The 24,750-nt window shown below is 44.0% G+C and overlaps 1 protein-coding gene across 1 annotated transcript; it reads left to right on the plus strand.

Annotated features, from left to right (window-relative positions):
- The first annotated feature begins 4,583 nt into the window (after positions 1-4,583).
- Positions 4,584-20,461, plus strand: LOC108442037 (Usher syndrome type-1G protein homolog). Its single transcript, XM_017721867.2, has 4 exons — positions 4,584-4,793; positions 16,038-16,488; positions 17,934-18,494; positions 19,618-20,461. The coding sequence occupies exons 1-4, from the start codon at positions 4,630-4,632 to the stop codon at positions 19,900-19,902; spliced, it is 1,461 nt and encodes a 486-aa protein (XP_017577356.2). The 5' UTR covers positions 4,584-4,629; the 3' UTR covers positions 19,903-20,461.
- Positions 20,462-24,750: the final 4,289 nt, after the last annotated feature.

Consider the following 24,750-nt stretch of genomic DNA (forward strand, 5'->3'; position numbering starts at 1 on the left):
GGTGAGAGTTGCTGGGATTTGTGGTTCAGTACCTGCCTGATTTTTTGTGATTTGGGAAATCACACTAAACAGAACTCTAGGATTATATTTATTGTTCTCGATCAGCGAGGCCAGATATGCTGAGCGAGCTTTAGTGAGAGCATTTCTATACTCTATAAGGCCGTCCTTCCAGGCAGAGTGGAACACTTCCAGCTTGGTTTGTCACCATTTCCGCTCTAGTTTCCAAACTGTTTGTTTTAAGGTACAGGTTTTATCGTTGTACTATGGGGCGAGTTTTTCTGCCTTATTCTTTTTATTTTAAGTGGGGCCACATTTTCTAAAGTGGATCGTAAGGTATTTTCTAAATAATCGGTTAGTAAATCTAACTCTATTTGGTCTGATGTAGTGAAAACTGGGGCTGATAGTTCTGGGAGGTTTTCTATAAAACTGTAGGGCAGTAAAAGGTTTTATTGAGCACTTTGTAGAATAGCGAGGGGACGTACATATACTATGACTCATAAGAAAATAGATAATGGTCAGAGATTGTTGAGGTTTGCGGTAGGATATTAAGCTTCTCTATGTTAAGATCTAGTGTCAAAGCTAAATCTAACGTGTGACTACAGTAGTGTGTAGGCTCTGTTACATTTTGGGTAATACCAACAGAGTCTAGAATTGAAGTAAATGCCTTTTCAAAGTGGATATTAAAATCTCCTACAATTATTACTTTACCTTTCCACAGCGAGGTTTGCAGCGAAATCACAGAAAACGTCACTTATAGTGAGTGCATTTAGTGATCTTATATTGAGTAACCCACACTTTAGATCTGAGGTGTTGCTGCTATCATCTGAATATGATTTATTGTTGATTAGGTTGTTTAAACGGGCTGATTGAGTTTTTCTACGTTTAAATTTAGTTTTAATTTGGGGCAAAAACGTCTCAATAGAGTTGAACCTGGGCGACGCCTCAAGGTCGGTTTGCAGATGGTCGGTTTAGCCTGTCTGTCTGCGGCCTGGTCCCGGCTCTGGGTTGTCAGCAGCTGTTTACACTACTCTGCCGACTAACTAAGAGACTATGAGCTATGCTGCAAGAAAGTAAGGCAGCACCCTCCCGTGTGGGGTGGACGCCATCCCTACCTATAAGACCAGGCTTGCCCTACAGAATCATGTCTTTTTTTAATGCTTGCTTGCTTGGCTTGTTTAAATGATTTGTACATAATTGTATTTTGATTTTATTTACATTTTGCACAGCGTCCCAACTTTTTTCGAAATGGGGTGGTATAATATAACATACCTTCCATTATAATGAATGTAGTATAATATAATAGATCTTCTACAATAATGGCTGTATAATATAAAACTGCTATCTTGTATCTACATTCATTGGGCATGTTAGCAGGTACACCTGTAGCTGCACTTTGTAGGTGCGCAGTTAATGATAGTGTTATACGAAGCACTTAAAATGTCAGTACTGAGGAGCCAAGGGGTGGAAACGTGGTGTAGACGTGATGATAAACAGGGGGGAAGGTCACGAATCACAACAGTATTAAGTTATGCAAGGCTTTACTTGTATAGTAGAAAGTGTATGATACAACAATGTACAGTGCTAGTATGGAACTTATACAAAAGAAACGCATACAAGTACACAAGATATGGGATATAACTTGTGGCTTATAGCATCCGTGCCCAGACCTGCCCCAACAGAGCTAACCCTCCAAAATAATGCAAAGGATTAACCTAGATTATCTATACAGAGTAAGAAAACAACTCTGCTGTGAACGTACAGCCGTGTCCAAGCTTTCCTGTCCATGCTTTGCAACTGGGAAAAACAAGAAGCAACAAGTTAGCAGTCATGTATGGCCAAATGAAGTCACGTGTGCATGATAAATGTACTAAAACAGCTCACAGACTGAGCGGGAAAAAACATTCACATTAGGCTACGCTCACATTACCAGGCTGAAGTGGCACCAATCCGATGTTTTGCCTAAATATGACTCAGATCTGATGTTTTCAGGGCTGTGTGGACACACAAATATGATCCTCTTCAAATCCAACCTGAGCCACTTTCATATGTGGTCCCAGATTGGATATGTACCCGATCCGTGGCCATACAACCTTAATGTGATGTTCAGATTAGAATTCATATGCTTCATACAGGGGGCAGTCATGGGCTGGCATTTAACCAGCCCTGTGACCGGAAGGTCAATGGTTCGATCCCCTCGGCTGACAGTCCATGACTGAAGTGCCCTTGAACAAGACACCTAACCCCCAATTGCTCCCCGTGCACCGTGGATAGGGCTGCCCACCACTCTGGGCAAGTGTGCTTAAATGCCAAGGTCCAACTCCACAGTTGGCAAAGTGGTTCTAAAAAGGTTTTTCCCACTGCGGGTGCACAGTCATTCAGCGTTACTCTGGCAGCAGCGCCGAACAGAAGTTAAAGCCTGTAAACGGTGGAAAAGCAGCTCATCTCACCTTTTTCTCCTTCGTCTGGCTCTAATAATGAAGCTGAGAGCTGATCAGAGTTAATGATCTTCTCAGCGAAGCTCGTTCTGCTCGTTAGTTTGTGCTGATGATGCAGTGATTCAGTCACGTGACGTTACTGAGTAGGACATGTGGTCATGACTGTCATTTCAGGACGCCGGTTCGTTCACAGTAATGACGGATTTGAATCACTTACCTAAACGAGTGTGAACCTGAAATGACCCACATGGTCACATCCTACTCAGTAATGTCACGTGACTGAATCACTGCATCATCAGCACAAACTAACGAGCTTCGCTGAGAAGATCATTAACTCTGATCAGCTCTCAGCTTCATTATTAGAGCCAGATGAAGCACATGAATTTTGATCTGAGTGTCGTCATATGGCCACGAATCGGATACGTATTCAATCTAATACCACATATGAAAGTGGTATTTCATGCATCCCACATACAGAACAAAATCTCCAACTGACCGCTACAGCACCGTCCTCTCAGGTCTCACACATGGAGTAAAGGAATGTCTCCTTTAGGTGGGTATTCAACAAAGCTGGATTTCTCAGTTAGCCAGATAACTTAAGCTCAGAAACATATTGTACATATTGCAACAGCAGTCAGAAGAAGAATCGACTGAAGCCATGACTCTGAACCAACAACAGCTTCTTAATGATAAACAATCGGCAGAAATATGCACTTACATAACACAGGACTCCCAGGGGAGCTCACCATCAGCCACAGGCCGCTACCGGGGACCCCACCTCACACACAAAGAACCCCGCACCCCAACCCAACAACTCACCTGAAACGAAAGGACACCACAGTAATAGCACTCTGCAATGTGGCCTTTGCAAAGGTTATGGCACATTTCATATTTCATTTATTTTTTTTTTATATGCCAACGTGTTAAAATCATAAAATCTGGATGAAATGTTGCTGAAATTGGCAGGAGATGGCATATTTGAGTGTGTTCTCTGTAGGTGATGCTTAGAAATCAACTACCCCACAGGTCAGGAGATAGTCATGCTCAGTTGTGCATTGATCAGTGTGCACTGGCATTATCAACTGGGGGCAGTCGTGGGCTGGAGGTTAGGGAACCAGCCTCGTGACCGGAAGCTCACCGGTTCGATCCCCAGAGCCGACAGCACATGACCCCCAACTGCTCCCTGGGTGCTGCGGATTGGGCTGCCCACCACTCCAGGCAAGTGTGTGCACTGCCCCCTAGTGTGTGTGTGCTCACTAGTGTGTATGTGGTGTTTCACTTCACGGATGGGTTAAATGCGGAGGTGAAATTTCCCCGTTGTGGGATTAATAAGGGTCACTTAATCTTAATCAATCAACCTTTATTTTGACTCGGAAGTACATTGAGGGCAACCCTCATTTTCAGTGTAGCCGAGCATTTACAAAAACAGGGACTGACATGACAAAAGAAAATAATAACTACATTTAATCATTTTAAATTAGAAAATTTTAAATAACAGTGAATAAAAGATAAAAATAGATAAAAAATAAAACTTGAGGTTTAAATGATAAGAGATTAAGATCAAAAGAAGATAAGAGATTGATGAAGTAATAATACAATCCAAATTGAAAAGTAATGATACAAAACTATTAAAAATAAAATGAGAGAAAAAGAAAAAAAGAAAGAAAGAAAGAACTAAAACAAAAAATAAAAGTTACGAATAAATAAGATGAAGTAAAACAGGTCCAGACTGTCTGAAGGTGGCTTGATATTAAAGTTTAAAATGACTGAGTGACGCCAGTGAGCCGAGTTTTAGTGTGTCCTGTAGTGAATTCCAGCTGGTGCTGTGACTAAAAGCAGATTCTCCCAGTTCAGTAAAAACTCTTGGTACCTGGCAGCTGATCCAGTTACTAGAGGGAGTCTGATAATTACTGATATTTGTATTTATCAGCTGAGGCATCAGCATCAGATTCGGATCTAATTCGTCCAGCTCCCATTCACTTCACAGCAGCAGGTTCAATGAACCAGCAGCCAATCACACATCAGGTGGGCGGGACACCAATGGCCAATCCCACCGCAGGAGGGCGGGGCGTGTCGGAAAACAGGTGCTGGAAAAAAGGGTGCACCAGTCCGTCAGCACGTGCAGCACCTCTTCGCAGGTGAAGAAGCGCTGTTTATCACAACATGAGCGCGTGAGGCTCGTGCTGTAGGCGTCATGGACGATAAATATCACCGGGCGGCGCGCGACGGGCGCCTGGACCTGCTGAGAGAGGCCACGCGCAGGGAGCTGAACAGCCCTGACGAGGACGGCATGACCCCCACACTGTGGGCAGCCAACCACGGACACCTGGACGCGGTCAGGCTGGTGCTGGGACGGGGGTGAGTAGAGGAACCACATCACTGAAGAACTGGGCTTTAACCACGTGTGAATGCAGTGAACTCATCAGACTGCAACGCCTTTGGCAGCAACAGGCAGAAAAAGTCAGATTATGACGTGTAACTCTCAAAAGGTGCTGGTCTTCCCTGGGTCACTCTTCTGCCATGGCAGCCATGTGCTCGCCTTTCCACTTCCCGTTGCCATGGTAACCAGGTAAACAGTCCTTTGAAAAAGCTGTGCTGCTCTCAGAAGTCTTTGATCTTATAGCCAGTGCAGTTACACAGACACACACGGTGGTGGGAGATGGTAGAACAAACAGGGACCGCAGTTTTTATGTTGTTATATTCATTCAAAGTGGATGAATTCATTGTGGGAGCAGTGAAAAAGTCTGGAAATAGTGGTGAAAATGGGCAAAAGTGGTGAAATGCTTTATTGTGTTTTTCTTTGACTTTTAAACTCACATAAAAAAGGGCATTATGGAAATAAGAGCTGCTCATCTAACCGTTAAAACATTTTCCTTTGAAAAGACGCTCCATATGCTGTAGGTGCGGTCATTGCCGGCAGTGTTGAAGTTTTAGAATGAAGAAAGTGAACTGAAGTCATTCACTGTATTTCCAAAAGTGTTCGCTCGTCTGGCTCCACACACACATGAACCTGAGTGAGATCCCATTCTTAATCCATAGGGTTTAATATGATGTCGGCCCACCCTTTGTAGCTGTAACAGCTTCAGCTCTTCTGGGAAGGCTTTCCACAAGGGTTAGGAGTGTGTTTATGGGAATTTTTGACCGTTCTTCCAGAAGCGCCTTTGTGAGTCTCCACTCTAATTCATCCCAAAGGTGTTCTGTCGGGTTGAGGTCAGGACTCTGTGCAGGCCAGTTAAGTTTTCCCACACCAAACTCGCTCATCCATGTCTTTATGGACCTGCTTTGTGCACTGGTGCGCATTCATGTTGGAACAGGAAGGGGCCGTCCCCAAACTGTTCCCACAAAGTTGGAGCAGGAAACGTCCAAAATCTCTTGGTGCTGAAGCTTTAAGTGTTCTTTTCACTGGAATTAAGGGGCCGAGCCCAAGTCCTGAAAAACAACCCCACACCATGATCCCCCCTCCACCAAACTTTACACTTGGCACAATGCAGTCAGACAAGTACCGTCTCCTGGCAACCGCCAAACCCAGACTCGTCCATCGGATTGGAAGATGGAGAAGCGTGATTGGTCACTCCAGAGAACTCATCTCCACTGCTCTAGAGACCAGTGGCGGCGCTTTACACCACTGCATTCCAGGCTTTGCATTGCGCTTGGTGATGTAAGGATTGGACCTCTGTGCACTATGCCCCTCAGCATCCGCTGACCGCTCTGTCATCTGTCAAGTGGCCGACCACTTCGTGGCTGAGTTGCTGTCGTTCCCAATCTCTTCCACTTTGTTATAATCCCACTGACAGTTGACTGTGGAATATTTAGTAGTGAGGAAATTTCACGACTGGACTTGCTCAGGTGGCGTCCGTTCACGGTACCACGCTGGAATTCACTGAGCTCCTGAGAGTGACCCATTCTTTCACTAATGTCTGTAGCAGTCTGCAGGCCTAGGGGCTCGGCTTTATACACCTGTGGCCATGGAAGAGACTGGAACACCTGAATTCAATGATTTGGATGGGTGAGTGAATACGTTTGGAAATACTCAATTACATGTTTCTCCAGACAATTTTTCCAGCCTACAACGCATTTCAGAAGAAACTCTGAAGCCAGAGACAAACAGCAAATATAACAATGCATTACAGGATGCTTAAGATAAGATAAGATAGTCCTTTATTAGTCCCACAATAGGGAAATTCTCAGCATTACAGCAGCAAAGAGAGAGCAAGGCATGCAAGAAAAAGAGAAGTAACAGGAAGAGAATTAGATTAGATTAAGATTAAGTGACTCTTATTAATCCCACAAACGGGGAAATTTCACCTCCGCATTTAACCCATCCGTAAAGTGAAACACCACATACACTCTATTGAACACACACACACACTAGTGGGCAGTGAGCACACTTGCCCGGAGTGGTGGGCAGCCCTATCCGCAGCGCCCGGGGAGCAGTTGGGGGTTAGGCGTCTTGCTCAAGGACACCTCAGTCATGTGCTGTCAGCTCTGGGGAGCAATTCACTTTAAGTATTTAACAAGGGTTTTACAGTTTGTTACTTGTTACTATACAAAAAATAACAATATAAAGAATTATAAATAAATATAAAGCTTAGATATTTACATTGCCAGGATGTTTACCTGAAATATTGCACAAGTTACTGGTTTATATCACACATGGGACGGTGAGGAGTTATAATATAATTATATAACAATTATAAATAGAAATCTCAGTATTTACACTATAGAGATGTTTTAAGAATATATCACACACAGGAAAAAGGTGATAAACTCAGCAATGCATAAGGAGATGCGATGAAGGTAAGCGATGCATAAGGAGAAACGAACTTGTAAAGCAATTAAATGACCACCAATTCATGTTCTTATGTCACACAGTGGATAGGATGAATTCCTGTGACTCTGTTCTTGTTCTTGACTCTTGTTTTTATGGACGTATGTGTCTCTCCTGTTGATGGACGGCAGATGGCATTTACTAGGATTTGCATTTTAATTGAGCTGAACTAATATGAGTGAAAGGTCAGTGTTGGGACATGCACATGTTATGAACAGCTGTGCTGAGGGACCTTTAGAAACCATTTAGGGTTTGGGGTCATAAATGAAAATAGAAGGGGAGTTGTGTTATGCAGGGCAGTCTGTAAGTAATTAAGCAGTGGACAGTTTTTGGCAGTGGGTTAAGGTGGAGAATGTCAACACAGTTGTACTGGGTAGAACATGAGTACACAGTTCTCCATTGCAGGAGACACTTTCTAGCCCGAAAAGCTTATAGTCGCATTAGCAAAAGGCTTGGGATACTGGCTGAGTATCCAAATTCATATATCACTGCTGTTGGAACAAAAACCACATGTCCAAAATGGTAACTTTACAGGCAAAGGAAGAAACGTACCGTACTTTTAATGTAAGTCAGTGGAATCACTTTTTTCCAAATCATTTTGGGCCATTATATATGGTTTCTACACTCATTGTCCACTTTATCAGCTCCACTTACTGTATAGATGCACTCTGTAGTTCTACAGTTACAGACTGTAGTCCATCTGTTTCTCTGATACTCTGTTACCCTGTTCTTCAGTGGTCAGGACCCCCATGGACCCTCACAGCGCAGGTACTATTTGGGTGGTGGATCATTCTCAGCACTGCAGTGACGCTGACGTGGTGGTGGTGTGTTAGTGTGTTGTGCTGGTGTGAGTGGATCAGACACAGCAGTGCTGCTGGAGTTCTTAAACACTGTGTCCACTCACTGTCCACTCTATTAGACACTCCTACCTTGTCGGCCCACCTTGTAGATGTAAAGTCAGAGACGACAGCTCATCTGCTGCTGCACAGTTTGTGTTGGTCATCCTCTCGTCCTTCATCAGTGGTCACAGGACGCTGCCCACAGGACGCTGCCGGCTGGATATTGTTGGTTGGTGGACTATTCTCAGTCCAGCAGTGACACTGAGGTGTTTAAAAACTGTGTAATTGTGTGTAAATTTTGTGAAGAATGGACCAAAAGAAATGACCCAAAATGACCTGGGAAAATATCTGGTTCCATTGACTTACTTTAAAAGTCAAGTAGGTTTTTTCCTTCTGCTGTAAAATGACCATTTTGGAGATACGAGGTTTTCTCCGACGGCAGAGATATGAAAAATCAGGGTTGCTGTGTCACCCTCAGTGATGCTGGAGTGTTTTTTATGGGGTTAGTTAACTGCTGGGACTATTCACTGAGCACTGTATGCGTATTATAATGTGCATTGATCTTTTTGTGACTGTGGTTTAGATGAAGACTCATGAGGACACACAATAGTAAATAAAGGCTGAGTAAACCAAAAGCGCTGATTAGTGCACATTGACTATCAGGTTCTGTTTGGTCACCAGTCAGCCTTTCACTGAATGAATGAATCTCTTAATTAAAGTCAATTTGCTTTTCCATGGTCAGTAAGAGCCATGGGGAATAGATGCTGCGTGAGTGTTTACCAAGCTGAGATTGTGCTGCAGTTCTGTTTTCCCTTCTCTGAATTGAGGAATATTATAATGAGTAAAACCAAATAAGCCATAGGCCATTCATAACGTAGACAGGAAACGGAGAGAAATGGTCACTGTGTGATGCTGGAATCATTTAGAGGTGAATACCTGAACTTATCGATAAAGAATGGAAGTCAAATATAATCTCTATATAAGTAATTAATGATGTATTAATGTTTTTAGATTCAAATAGTGTAGCTGAATGACAGTCTAAGGACGTCTGATTGTTAAATATGAAGGTAAAAAAGCATAAATTATTCACTGTAATATAACATGAGCGTTTAGACCTGCGGGCGAACTTCACAGCATCCCGGAACAGGACACTGAGACTGAGGGTGCAGGCCAGACAGGTCTGGCTCCAGCACTGTGTGAACAGTAGGAGGTCATTAAGTAATGAAACCCTGTATTAAAGCATCTTCTTATCTCAACAGAGGGTCATTAATGAAGGCTAAAGGTCAGGCCGTGAGCCCATGCTCAGCTCACACTGCTGCTGGCTAATTACCCTGAAGAGTTTCGGAGCGTCTCTATCAGCCGGGCTCCGGTTTCTCTCTAAAACCATCTCTCTGGGAATCAATTGTGTCCAGTTTTGTGGACATACAGCTGCTGTGTTTTTTTTTTTCCCCCAAAACATCAGCTTTTGTTTAAAAAAGTAAAACAGGTCAAAGCTGATTCAGTTTGGGATTATTTGGGATTATCATTGGGATTATTTGGATGGTGAAACCGGAGCCAACTTCTAGGACTGAACTTCGGCGTTCAGGCTGCCGATTTCTTGGCCAAACTGAAAGCGAGTGTCCTGAAAAGAATGGAGGCTGTAAACAGAGGCAGTAAAAGCTAAAATAATTCTGATGTTATTTTTAGTTGCTGAGGCTTCTGTGTTGTTTTCTGTGAAATGTATGTTTTTTTTGGGACCTTCTCTGTTGATCTGTTGACCATGTAACTTTAACGTAATCTAAAGGGCAACTGTTTTGCAACCTGTGCAGAGCGAGAAAAGAATGACCGGAATAGAGGTGGTTTATGCTGACCATGCACTCACCGACACTGAAAAGACTTTGAAAGGCTGAAGTCTGATACCCTCTCACATTTAAAGACATTGTCACAGGTTTTAGTCGCAGACTATGATTGTGCAAAGACTGTGAATCTTGCAGTGTCACTCTCTCACACTCTCTCCATCTCCATCTCTCTCTCTCTCTCTCTCTCTCTCTCTCTCTCTCTCTCTCTCTCTCTCTCTCTCTCTCTCTCTCTCTCTCTCTCTCTCTCTCTCTCTATACTGCTGGCTCTCTCTCTCTCTCTCTCTCTCTCTCTCTCTCTCTCTCTCTCTCTCTCTCTCTCTCTCTATACTGCTGGCTCTCTCTCTCTCTCTCTCTCTCTATACTGCTGGCTCTCTCTCTCTTTCTCTACCTCGCTCTCTCTTTCTCTCTCTCTCTCTCTCTCTCTCTCTGTCTCTCTCTCCCTCTCTCTCTCTCTCTCTCTCTCTCTCTCTCTCTCTCTCTCTCACCCTCTCTCTCTTCCTCTCTCTGTCGCCCGCTTGCGCTCTTTCACTCTCTCTCTCTCTCTCTCTCTCTCTCTCTCTCTCTCTCTCTCTCTCTCTCTCTCTCTCTCTCTCTCTCTCTACTCCCCCCGCTCTCTCTCTCTCTCTCTCTCTCTCTCTCTCTCTCTCTCTCTCTCTCTCTCTCTCTCTCTACTCCCCCCGCTCTCTCTCTCTCTCTCTCTCTCTCTCTCTCCTCCCCCCCCCCCTCTCTCTCTGTCTTTCTTTCGCTGAACACTTATGCAGTCTTCTGACAAATAATGAAATTTGTCTTTGAAAATGCTGTTAGAGCAAATGGGCTTAGAATAAAACCGTAACCGTAAGGCTCTGTATTTTGGCTGTAAGCGTGAACTTGTTAAAAAAAAAACACTGGCATTAAAATAAATGCAAATACGGCTGCTCTGTGTGTGCAGTGTGTGTGTGTGTGTGTGTGTGTGTGTGTGTGTGTGTGTGTGTATAAAGGTCAGTATAAAGAGGACAATTCCACTGACGGCTTTATGACCAAGGATTTATGAGCCTTTACTGAGAATTCATTAAGCTGTCGGATAATTGAGCACACAGACATAAATATTAGTAAAGGTCAAGGTTGTCATGACGAAGGAGGAAAGTGGTCTCCCTGTAATCGTGAAGTGCAGTTTATTAGAGCGTTGGGTGATGAATTCAGTCAACTACACAGTCATATGTTATATTCTATCTAGTCTATATATAAATAGAACGTCTGCTCTAAACATGTGACTATGGAGTATTTTGGCAAGAAAGTGGAGTGTTATTGTATTTTCATTTCATTGTATATTTTATACAGTAAAGGCATTCCATTCTATTCTATTCTATTCTACAAATTCAGTGACCCATGATGAACTGCAGCTGGGCCTGTTGTAATGATGTCCGTGATTCTGGCAGTAGTGTTTCTAAATGGCATCTCAAAATCATGACTTATGTTGTGAGCCACTGCTTCAAAATAATGTTATTCAGTTTCAAATAAATATTTATTATTGGGATGATAAGTAGTTTATTATGAGATACTACACCATTATTTTGAGAAAATTAGTCATTATTTTGAGATATTAAGACATATTTTCAAGAAAATAACTTACTGTACTGCTGCCAGAAACAAAGGTGATTTTGTTCTCTTCTACCTGAAGAGAACCTTAAGCCAGGAATGGGAATCATACTTACATTTCACTGTAAGTGTTGTGTAGTGTAACACTATGAGTATAAACGAGTATAGAGTGTGTTACATCATTTGCAGGACAAGGGGTGTGTGTGTGTGTGTGTGTGTGTGTGTGTGCGTGTGTGTGTGTGCGTGCGCGTGCTTTTCAGGATGTAATGCGATCAGGATGTGTGTGCGAGTGTATTGTGCTTGAACGTGTGAGGGTCGAGTTACGTTAACACCTCACCACACATTTACACTTAAAGAGACACAAACCCACATTTCCCAGCAGGACAAGGTGAATTAACTCTAACTCTCTAAATCAGGTGAACATCAGGTGAACATCAGATCTTCCTGAAGAGTTTAATTCTCACACAAATACTCCACGTCTCATCATCTAAACTCAGTGAACTGAAGCAGAACTTCTCACGGAGGAACAACAGAAAGAGCACAGAGCAGAGTAGAGGAGCTAGGGGGCGGGGAGCTAATGCTTTTCAGCTGCAGACACAGTCTCGCACTAATTCCTGTACATAGTGACTGACATCTACATATTTTGTCTATATCGTGTATGTTTTATTTATATATATATATATATATATATATATATATATATAAAACAGTCCATCGCAGGGCAGACAGACAAACATATACATTCATACACACATTCACACCGAGGGGCAATTTAGTGTGTCCAGCTGGCCTGGCCCCATGCCTAACCCCTATGTATCTACCTCAGACCCAGTAACTCCATACGTTAAATATATAAATGGAATACATTGTGCACATAAGTGCACATGGCACCAGGACACCCTAGGCCGCAGTTCAATGATTGACTTTGTAGTCGTGTCAGCGGACTTGCGGCCATGTGTACTGGACACTCGGGTAAAGAGAGGAGCTGAGCTGTCAACTGATCACCACCTGGTGGTGAGTTGGATCAGGTGGTGGGGGAAGATGCCAGTCAGACCAGGCAAACCCAAACGTATAGTGAGGGTTTGCTGGGAACGTCTGGCAGAAGAACCTGTCAGATTGATCTTCAACTCACACCTCCGTCAGAACTTTGACCAGATATCGGGGGAGGTGGGGGACATTGACTCAGAATGGGCCATGTTCCGCTCCTCCATTGTTGAAGCGGCTGACTGTAGCTGTGGTCGCAAGGTAGTTGGTGCCTGTCGGGGCGGTAATCCTCGAACCCGGTGGTGGACACCCCAGGTGAGAGATGCCGTCAAGCTGAAGAAGGAGTCCTACCGGACAGGCAGCTGGCAGGTATCGACAGGCCAAGCGATCTGCGGCTTCAGTCGTTGCCAAGGCAAAAACCCGGGTGTGGGAAGAGTTCGGTGAGGCCTTGGAAAGTGACTTTAAGTCGGCTCCGAAAAGATTCTGGCAAACCGTCAGGCGACTCAGAAGGGGAAAGCAGTGTGCCACTAGCACTGTATATAGTGGAGATGGTGTGCTGCTGACTTCGACTGAAGACGTCATTGGGCGGTGGAAGGAATACTTTGAGGACCTTCTCAATCCCACCGACACGTTCTCCAGTGAGGAGGCAGAGTCTGGGGACACAGGAATAGGCTTGTCCATTACTGAGGCCGAAGTCGCTAAGGTAGTTAAAAAGCTCCTTGGCGGCAGGGCTGCAGGGGTGGATGAGATCCGTCCCGAGTTCCTCAAGGCTCTGGATGTTGTGGGGCTGTCTTGGCTGACACGCCTTTTCAACATTGCGTGGACATCGGGGGTGGTGCCACTTGATTGGCAGACTGGGGTGGTGGTGCCTCTTTTTAAAAAGGGGGACCGGAGGGTGTGTTCCAACTACAGGGGAATCACACTCCTCAGCCTCCCTGGTAAGGTCTATGCAAGGGTACTGGAGAAGAGAGTCCGGCTTATAGTCGAACCTCGGATCCAGGAGGAGCAGTGCGGGTTCCGCCCTGGTCGTGGAACACTGGACCAACTCTTTACCCTCTCCAGGATTCTCGAGGGTTCATGGGAGTTTGCCCAACCAGTCCACATGTGCTTTGTGGATTTGGAGAAGGCATTCGACTGTGTTCCCCGGGGTATTCTGTGGGAGGTGCTTCGGGAGTACGGGGTACATGGCTCTTTGCTACGAGCCATTCAGGCCCTGTACAAACAAAGCAGGAGCTTGGTTCGCATGGCCGGCAGTAAGTCAGACTTTTTCCCAGTGAGAGTTGGACTCCGTCAGGGCTGCCCTTTGTCACCGATTCTATTCATAATTTTTATGGATAGAATTTCTAGGCGCAGTCAGGGGATGGAGGGTGTCCGGTTTGGTGACCTCAGGGTCACATCGCTGCTGTTCGCAGATGATGTGGTCCTATTGGGGACATCAGGCCGTGAACTTCAGCTTTCACTGGATCGGTTTGCAGCCGAGTGTGAAGCGGCCGGGACGAGGATCAGTACCTCCAAATCCGAGGCCATGGTTCTCACGCGGGAAAGGGTGGAGAGCCCTCTCTGGGTCGGGGATGAGCTCTTGCCTCAAGTGGAGGAGTTTAAGTATCTCGGGGTCTTGTTCACGAGTGATGGTACAAGGGAGCGGGAGATTGACAGGCGGATTGGTGCTGGGTCAGCAGTGATGCGGGCTCTTTACCGGTCTGTTGTGGTAAAGAAAGAGCTGAGCCATAAGGCAAGGCTCTCGATTTACTGGTTGATCTATGTTCCCACCCTCACCTATGGTCATGAGCTTTGGGTAATGACCGAAAGAACGAGATCGCGAATACAAGCGGCTGAAATGAGTTTCCTCCGCAGGGTGGCTGGACTCTCCCTTAGAGATAGGGTGAGAAGTTTGGTCATCCGAGAGGGACTCGGAGTAGAGCCGCTGCTTCTTCACGTCGAGAGGAGCCAGTTGAGGTGGTTCGGGCATCTTGTTAGGATGCCTCCTGGACGCCTCCCTTGGGAGGTGTCACAGGCAAGTCCACCGGGGAGGAGACCCCGGGGAAGACCCAGGACACGCTGGCGTGACTATATCGCCCAGCTGGCCTGGGAGCGCCTCGGAATCCCTCCCAGGGAGCTAGTGGAAGTGGCTGGGGAAAGGGAGGTCTGGGCTTCATTGCTCAGGATGCTGCCCCCGCGACCCGAACCCCGGAGAAGCGGAAGATGATGGATGGATGGATGGAATACATTGTGCAGTATTGGTGTGTGGTGTGTATTAATGTGTGTATTTGGGGGGGAGGGGGCTACGCACCTGTGCAAATGTGACGCAACAATAAACGTGATTTGATTACGTCGTAAACGACCAGCTCCTGAAATCCTACTGAATGGAAGAGCTTTCCTGGTTGTGTCTAACTGGATCCCACATAACACATCATGATCAAACAATTTTCCGTTGGGTGGTTGAAGATTTTCACCCCGAAAAGGCACTACAACAATACAGGTGTAGTTTAAATAGAGCAATTTATTCTATTGAATAAAAATGAACAAAAAAATATATTGATATGTGTTGTTTAGTCACCAGACACCGTTAGATCTTCTCTGTAGGCCTAGAAGGTAAATACCATTCCATCCATGTCACTCACCATATCAGATTTAAAAACCCGATGCTTGCCTACAAAGTAAAAGTGAATCAGCACAAAAAAGTCTGTACAGAACATGTCAAGCTTCAGTTTGGCTTGGCTTGACCTGACATTCATCAAGACATATGGAAGATGAGCATCATCTGTGTCCTGGCACCCACATGATGGAATGAACCTCCACTGATTGTCCAAGCAGATTCAAATGCTGATTGAAAACCCCATCCCTTTAAAAAGCCTGTAGCTGAAAGCTGCTCTTGCTTAAAATGTCTTGTAATTGTGAAGTTTATGAAGTCTTAACCCTCTACTGCACGCGTGAAATAAAAAAATATATATTTCACTTTTTTTGCAATAATAGCCCTGATTATTAAATATCAAAACTTTTTTTTTAAATAATGTGTGAAGGGGTCATTTTGGAGTATGTTGCCTTGAGGCAACATTGTGCGACAATGGGAAGAAATGATATAGAGCCGTGTTGCCTGAAGTAGCTTGTGTCTGGTCGGTCCATTCCACTGCCGCACAACGTTGCTTCTAGGCAACAAACATATTTCCGTAAATTCTTATAACAAAAAAAGTGACACTGAATGTTAAAAAAAGGTTTAAAAGTGGCCACTAAGAGACAGTATGAGCAAGAGAACATGCATTTTATTGACATACTCAAACTGTTCCCTTTATTGTTAACCCTTTCATTGTCTTTAAATATAGATAATGTTATTGTAAAGTGAGGAAAAAGAGTTTGTTGCCCTGAGGCAACATTGTGAATTAGAGGGTTAACTCTGTCTGCTAAATGCCATCCTTGGCCTCTTGTTCCTTGTCCTAAAATAATGAATATGCTTTTCATTTAGAAATAACCAGTACTAGATAATAAGTGGATAATCCATTCCTTTTCTGTTTCCCTCCTTCCCTTCATCGTCGTCTCTCAGCGGGGATCCGGATAAGTGTGATATCTGGGGAAACACTCCTCTGCACTTGGCTGCAGCCAATGGCCATCTGAACTGTCTGTCCTTCATGGTGTCGTTCGGTGCCAACATCTGGTGTCTGGACAACGACTACCACACGCCTCTGGACATGGCGGCCATGAAAGGCCACATGGACTGCGTGCGCTATCTGGACTCCATCGCCGCCAAGCAGATCACCCTCAGCCCGAAGGTGGTGAGCAAACTGAAGGACCGTGCCTTCCATAACGCGGAGCGTCGCATTAAAGAGTGCGCCAGACTGCAGCATAAACACCACCAGCGCATGGAGAAGCGCTTTCTGAGAGAAGCAGCGGCCTCTGAGATGTCTGACACCATCAGTCTGTCCAGCTACGGCAGCACCCTGAGCCGAAAGATACCGCAATTCAGCACCATCAACTCCAGCATCACCTACACACAGGTACACGTCACTCATACTTCCAGCCCTCAACCCCATACCAAACCCAGTTCAGCCCCAGTTTCAGTCATATGACGCAACGTCTGATATGTAATACAATATGTTGTCAAATATACTCTCCACTTTATTAGAAACCTCTTACTTCCCCTCACTGTCCAGTGACCACTACCACACATTATACTCCACTACATAGATAATAATTACAGACTGTAGTCCATCTATTTCACATCAGTTTCTGACCACAGGATTGCTGTTGTGTAGCAGCGACACTGACATGGTAGTGTGTGTGGTGCTGGCATGAGTGTATCAGACACAGCTGTGTTGCTGGAGTTTTTAAACACTCTGTCCACTCACTGTCCACTCTGTTAGACACTCCATTGTCATGTCTAGGTTAAGAGTGAACACATTTAACACATTTTGGCAGACGCTCTTATCCAGAGCGATTTACAGTTTGATCAGTTTACACAGGCAGCTGAAGGTGGTGTTAGGAGTCTTGCCCAAGGACTCTTATTGGTATAATGTAGGGTGCTTACCCAGGCAGGGATTGAAGCCCCAGTCTACAGCGTACAAGGCAAAGGTGTTACCCACGACACTGTACCAACCACCTATGGACCACCATCCAAAAATCATCCAGCCAAAAGCAGCTCTGTGGTCAGAAACAAATCTTCGATGAATGTCTAGAGGATGACTGATAAAAACCTACAGATATAATGGTTGACGGGACATTTTTATGTTGGTCAATTTATTAAAGCAGTACTATGTAAGTTTTGGGGATTTGGAGACCTCTCTGGTGGAAATGTGTAATTGCACAACATGTGGAAGATCGTGGGTTTTGCTACAGGCCCCATCATATCTTCATCAGTATAATGTTGATTTTGCATTTGAGACTTAAATATTGTGCTGGACTTTTTAGAGCATAATATTAAAATGTAAACACGTATGACATCTTTTTAGAGCCTAATATTAAAATGTAAACACGTATGACATCGTAAGAGAGACTCACCAAGTCTGACCCCACACCTCTTACTTTTAATTATATTTTAGCCTGTTTTTTTTCTCCACTTGATAATGCTACTACTTTCACTTTTGAGAAAAATAAATGTCTTACATGAAGTTTAGAGAACAATTTCAGAACAGGCCTTCAATTTGGCGAACACTTTCATTCTGGCAAATCAAGTCAAATCAGAAAAACAAAATACAAAGTCCACCCTAGAACAAGCACACGGTTATTTTAAAGTTAAGTTCTTTAATTTTTAATTAAATTTTTTTGTTAGTGGTTGCAGGTTGCCAACCCGAATTCTGGGGGTGCTGCAGCCCCTTTTACACCCCAACTGTCTCCATTCTTGGGCTACAAATTTTAACTGTGCACCAGTGAGGCCTACAAGGTAGAGCTATCTAATAATGTAAACATCCTTTCATTCATTTACACATTCTTTTAAACCCTCTAGGGGCTGCACTCCACGGCCAAAGGCAGGACAAAGATCCAGAAGCGCCTGGAGAAGAAAAAGCAGAGCGATGGCACCTTCAAGATTTCCGAGGATGGCCGAAAAAGTGTCCGTTCGCTGTCCGGTCTGCAGTTAGGCAATGATGTAATGTTCCTGAAGCAGGGGACATACACCAGCCCTGGCCAGCGCATCCCTAACCGCCTCCATGTCCGCAACATGTTCTTCCACAGCCCGTTAGCTGATTATGACAGTGATGCAGACACAGTTTCACGAGTGCTGAGTGATCCAGGGCTGTACGAGGCTGCATATTCTGAGATCAGCGAGGACTCCGGGAGAGACTCTTTGTTCTCCCGACCAGGCCTGGGAACGCTCGTATTCCGGCGGAATTATGGCAGCGAGGGTTTGCTGGGGCTCAGTCGAGATGATTCGTACAGTGTGGCGGGAAGCGAACCGGTGGGACGGGTGCCAAACGTTCACTTACGAGGCCGACTGCCACTCAGATCTCCCAGTCTAGATCAGGAGAGCATCGTCAGCATAGCAAGCCTACAGGACAGGAATCTACAGGTACACGTATTCATCTTTTGGGTGTACAGTCAGTGAGCTGCACAGTATTGATGGAATCAGAATCTGAATCTTATTGGCCAAGTTTCAGGTATTCAAGGAATTTCTCTTGGTACAAGTGTCAACATAAAATTAAACCCAATTATCACCTCTCAGCAACAAGGCCCTGGGTTCGATTCCCTGGTCGGGCAACCAAAGATATGCAGTCAGGCAAACCGGAGATGCTAAATTGCCCCTAGGTGTGAATGTACACCGATCAGGCGTAACATTATGACCACCTCCTTGTTTCGACGCTCATTGTCCATTTTATCAGCTCCACTTACTGTATAGCTGCACTTTGTAGTTCTACAGCTACAGACTGTAGTCCATCTGTTTCTCTGATACATTGTTACCCCCATTTACCCTGTTTTTCACTGGTCAGGACCCCCACGGACCCTCACAGAGCAGATATTATTTGGGTGGTGGATCATTCTCAGCACTGCAGTGACGCAGATGTGGTGGTGGTGTGTTGGCACGAGTGTATCAGACACAGCAGTGCTGCTGGAGATTTTAAACGCTGTGTCCACTCACTGTCCACTCTATTAGACACTCCTGCCTTGTCAGTCCACCTTGTAGATGTAAAGTCAGAGACGACAGCTCATCTGCTGCTGCACAGTTTGTGTTGGTCATCCTCTAGTCCTTCATCAGTGGTCACAGGACGCTGTTGGTGTATTTTTGGTTAGTGGACTATTCTCAGTCCAGCAGTGACACTGAGGTGTTTAAAATTAGTAAATCCAATGTGGGGGTCCTGACCATAGAAGAACAGTGTAAAAGCTAATAAAGTATGCAAGAAACAGATGGACTACCGTCTGTAATTGTAGAGCTATAAAGTGCTGCCATGTGGTCAGTGGAGCTGATAAAATGGACAGAGTGTAGATACAAGAGGTGTACTTATTGAAGTGGTCAGTCTGTGTATAAGTCTGCCAAAATTGGTGAAAAACTTGCCCAAATACGCTCAATTAGGCAATTACTCAATAATGTGCCAAAGGCGACCTCTGGAGCCGTGAAGGGAATCCTCGGCTACCGACGTGACCCAAATTTTTGTTTGCATGGCTTCTGCTGTTGATGATGTGAGTGTTTTTTGCAGGAATTGCCATGGGAAGAAGGTGATCTTGGTGTGGAGGAGGATGATGAAGAGCTGCAGCCCTCCTCAGCTCCTCTGGAGGTGTTCCTGGCCTCTCAGGGCCTCAGCGAGTTCCTCTCTATTTTCCTGAGTGAGCAGATGGACCTGGAGGCTCTGCTGATGTGCTCTGAACCTGACCTGACCAGCATTCACATCCCCCTTGGCCCCCGTAAGAAGCTGCTGGACGCCTGCAGCTGCCGCAACCACACGCTGCAGAGAACCAGGGCCATATGTGACACCGATCTATGAAATGTGGATTCAGTGTGGGTGCAAAATTGTGACTGTGTGATGTCACGGTGCAAAAAAGTGGCTGTGTTTTAACACTGAAAACAGTGTTGGTCAGCTTTTCTTTGTGAGCGAGGCAGTGACCATGTTTTATATGTGACTAAGTTATTGAAGCCACTCCAGAGCTGCTTTATACCCGAGTGCATGCTAAACTCAACTGTGTCAGTCTTATCAGCCGGTGCTGTTTTAGTATGTTATAGTTTGTGCTCCAGACAGACGGCTCGCCGCGCTGCTCTCATCTACAGGGTGAGTCCAAAGTCACAGAACAACGTTTTATTTTTCCAATGGGAAGGTGGTCAGATAGCAGATCAAAGAAGACCAAAATTGTCTCAGAAATCGATCGCCGCAGTCAGATTTGCAATATCTCTTGTGGTTCAAAAGTTATCAACACAGAAAGTTGCAACAACTGGGAACATTGCCTGTGATGCACAGCTATATGATGTGTTCGATGTGCTGACCCTGGTGCTGAACACAGAGCTGAAGGCGCAGAATCCAATCATTATGAACCCGCATGAGAATCTCTGGAGAAATGCTGTCACAAGCCTCCGCGATGTGGTGCTGAAGGTGGTGTTTGTTGCGGATTTTCTCAGCATACAAAATTTGTTTGAGATGACCCCAGAGATGAAAGTCGATAATAAAATAAAAAATAAAATACTGTGTCCTGTGACTATTGACTCACCCTGTATGCTTGGCCATGTACTATATGGAGTGGAGAGCAGGCTAGTTAGCAATCCAGAGCACATGGAAAAGAATTTGAGCTGCATTGGGTGATTAAAATCAACATTATTGCCTCACATTTGAGCTTGAAAACAGACGGTTAGGGACAGTCTTGACAGCCCAACCTCTGACTACAGCCAAGATATACACACAGTTTGATTTACACAAATATTTGCTTTAACAGTTTGTCTTTTGAAAATGTTTTTCAGTTCAATTCAATTCAGTTTTCAGTTCGACATTAACTGAGATCTTACCCAACAGCCACTTTCATCTTTAGTTTGAGAACCTAACAGTTCATTCCTTCTACCAGTCTCTTGGGAAACTGGGCAAGTAAGTTTTCAGATTTACAAATGTGCTACTGCATACTATAAAGCTTTCAGTGGTATCCCAGGCATAGTTGCAGTTGCTAGGTTGTGCAGAACCCACTGGGTGAACTGATCTGCTACGTCGCCACCCTGACAGGTGCTGTAGTTTAGTCAGGTTTACAGTACATGACTTTTACCCTGATCTCAGTCAAGCCAAGTCTGTGCTAAACAGCTCTAGTACGCAGATTTTTGGGTCAGTCGGACTCGACAGTTGGCCTCTCCATTAAGTTTCAGACCAGAGTTTATCAAGCATTTTTTTTTTTAGCGTAATCTCATGTAAACTGGCCACTGACTCAGTCTGAATAGATTCCGACAACAGCCAATGAGAACCGAGAGTACGAAAGAAGAATATGGTGAAAAGTCCCTCACATGTGGAGCAAAGCTGCTCAATGAGTTGAGTTTACGGCACGAGAACAACAGAGATATATACATTTAAAACTCTAAAAAATACCAGACTAATCACATTTTTAAATCAATGAGCCTCACTTTAACAAGCTCTAGCATCTCCTAGCAGCAAGTTTGCGTGAGTCATCGTATGTGCTCGTGAGTTCACTGAGTTCTGTTCGGTTCAGCAATAGCTTAAAAGTCGAGAAGTGTGTGATCCCTAATCGTTTAATGTGTGATCCCCAACATTTCAATTGCCCAAAAAATCTCAGAAAAACCAGTCGGACAGTGTGAGATGCCCCGTCTTCTTTGAATCTGTTAAGACTTTAAAAGTTTTAAAACCCAAGGCTTTAGTTAAGAACTAAAAACCACAAACAAAAGCTCAATTTTGTGTGAAGCAGCTGAGCAATGACCTTTCGCTGAATTTGTATCTGAGTGTCTATTTTTCCTAAAAGTATAATAAGTATTTTTATTTGTTTGTTTTCAGCCCCCCACCCCCACCAGAAATTAGATTTTAAGACTTTCAAGAGGTCCAAAAGGTTAACCATTAGGTCCTGGACCCACCAGGATGAAACGTGTCCTCTTTTATTGAATATTGGCTGCAGCTTGTGCTCACACAGACGTATTGGTTGTGTGCGTATGAGTAAAAGCTAAAGCATGTAACGGGGAGCAATGAGGAGGCGGACGCGTGTGCGGAGACGAGTGAGATTTATTCGGGGCAAATCCAGGGTCATGGTCATAACAGTCCGGGTTCAGGGAGCCAACACGGAGATAAGGAGGGACAGACATGACGAAAATAAGCACAGTCCACTTCGAACAGCACAAACAATCCATACAATACATCAAACATACAATCAAAGACCAACAACAAACTCAGGAAAACACAGGACTTAAATACAAACAGGGATAACGAGGGACAGGAGGAAAACAGGTGGAAACAATCAGGAGTGGAGTCACGAAACAAGGGGGCAGGACAGTGAAGTAAAAACAACACGAGCACATGGACAGGACTGGGAGGGCCCGAACGAGCCTGTCTGCGGTGAATGTGATCGTTCTAAGCAGTTCATATGTATTTCATATCAGAGCAGAGTAGGCTTGTGAAGAAGGGTGCTTGCTGAATGCGCGTTGCATCAATCAGTTTCTTGCCATCATTAGGAGGAATTTGTCATGTATGGTATGTGCAGGGAGACTGGATTTAGGTGCAAGCAGACTTTAATAACAAAAACAAACTAAAGGACTTAAACAAAGAAGCACAAACAAAACGCAAGGCAGGGAAAGAACAACTACATAAAACAGAGTGACGAGTAGCCCAGACAACCACTGACTAAAACAAAGGGCTAGATAAAAGTTACAACAAATGGGGAACACCTGGGAGAGGGAGGAGCCAGATTACAGACAGGTGAAGATACTAATGGGGAAGGCGGGGAAAAGGCGGAGCACACGAACCAAAAACAAACAAGCACATGGCAACAACACAGGGCAAGAAACAGACCCAAGAACAAGGGAAACCCTGACAGAATTACTGAAAGAGAAGAGACATTTATAAACATGGCATTTTAGTTTACACTTTATTGAATAATAATATAATATCAGTTGTTAATGTGACTCGTGACCAAACTTCTGAACTGTGGTATGGCTCTTGTCTCTTAGGTTATAGAGTCTTGCAGGATCTCCATGAGCTTTGGCTTCCACTGTCTGCATGTTTTATAAGTGGCTTTGGATAAGAGCATCTGCTAAAATACTGAATGTAAATGTAAATTTGGGGGTAAATGTGTTTGCATGTGGGATTTCATGGCAGTTGAAGTATTGCTCCACAGTGTAGCACCGTTTAGCATGCATTATGTTACATGTTACATTCTGTGGAGAGAGAAGTCATTTATTTATTTATTTGAAATCTACATTGAATTTAAATCTGCTGTTTTTATTTTGTGAGAGTTGTAACTGTGCCAGAACGAGAGTCTCTGTTTAGTAAACAGCACTGCGTGTCTGTAGTAGATAATTATTCTCCATGTCCAGCAGTTTGATGGAAAGGGTGATGATCCTGAAGAAGGATGGACAGAAACACTAAAGGACTGAATCCGTTTCTTATTTAAAAGAATTAAAATGAAGCCAAATGTTTCAACATTTCAGTGGAGATTGAAGAGCCGCTGATGATGTTTATGCTGTTGATTGAAATGATAGACAGATAGACAGACAGATCCATCTATCTATCTATCTGTCTGTCTGTCTGTCTAGTATCTGTCTATCATCTGTCTATCTAGCTGTCTACTATCTATCTATCTGTCTATCATCTGTCTGTCTGTCTATCTATCTGTTTATCTATCTATCTATCTATATGTCTGTCTGTCTGTCTGTCTATCTACAGGGTGAGTCAGAAGTCTCAGGACACCGTTTTATTTTATTTTATTTTTTATGCACACTCCTCCACGATGCGGTGCTGACGGCGGTGTTTGTTGTGGATTTTCTCAGCATACACAGTTTGTTTGAGATGACCCCAGAGATAAAAGTCCATAATAAAATAAAAAATAAAATAAGATACAACGGTGTCCTGTGACTTTTGACTCACCCTGTGTGTATTTGCCTATCTATCTACATATCCATCTGTCTGTCTATCTGCCTATCTATATATCTGTCTATCTACCTATCTGTCTGTCTGTATATCTGTCTGTCTGTCTATCTCTCTGTTTATATTAACAGATACTTCTGCGTGTTTTACCAACTTAAATTCACCAATTAATATAAAAAAAAAATAAAATGTGGCCTTTGTAAAAGTGAGTGGCACATGTTGTATTTTAGGTTTTATTTTTTGCCAAAATGTTAAACTTGGTGAACAAATAAAACAAAATTCACAAAAATATACAAACATACATCCATATCTTTACGATTAATTACGACTGTATGCATCTTTCTCGTTCATGCAGTGTTTGAACTCACGATTATACAGTGAATAAATCCACAACTGCTCACAGCAAAACCCTTAAACAACAAGGTTAACGTTCCCCTTCCTCCCCATGTTGGGCAGACACTTACCAGCTGGGACCGGAATTGTCCATCCCACACTGTAAAGGGAATTTCCTGAGTAAAACCAGATCTCACATGTACATCCAAGTTAGGACCTTTAATTTCATTTATTTTGACATTTTATTATCAAACTCTTTAGATGTTATTACGTAATTTCATTGTTGAATGTAACAGATATGTGACTAGCCTAGTAGAAAGCTTGAATGCCTAGAAAGTTTAATTAAACTTTGTTACGTCAATATATGTATGTATAAATACACTCACCAGCCACTTTATTAGGTACACCCGTTCAGTTGCTTGTTAACACAAATAGCTAATCAGCCAA

This window comes from Pygocentrus nattereri, chromosome 13 (genome assembly GCF_015220715.1).
Source record: "Pygocentrus nattereri isolate fPygNat1 chromosome 13, fPygNat1.pri, whole genome shotgun sequence".
NCBI classification, from domain to species: Eukaryota; Metazoa; Chordata; class Actinopteri; order Characiformes; family Serrasalmidae; genus Pygocentrus; species Pygocentrus nattereri.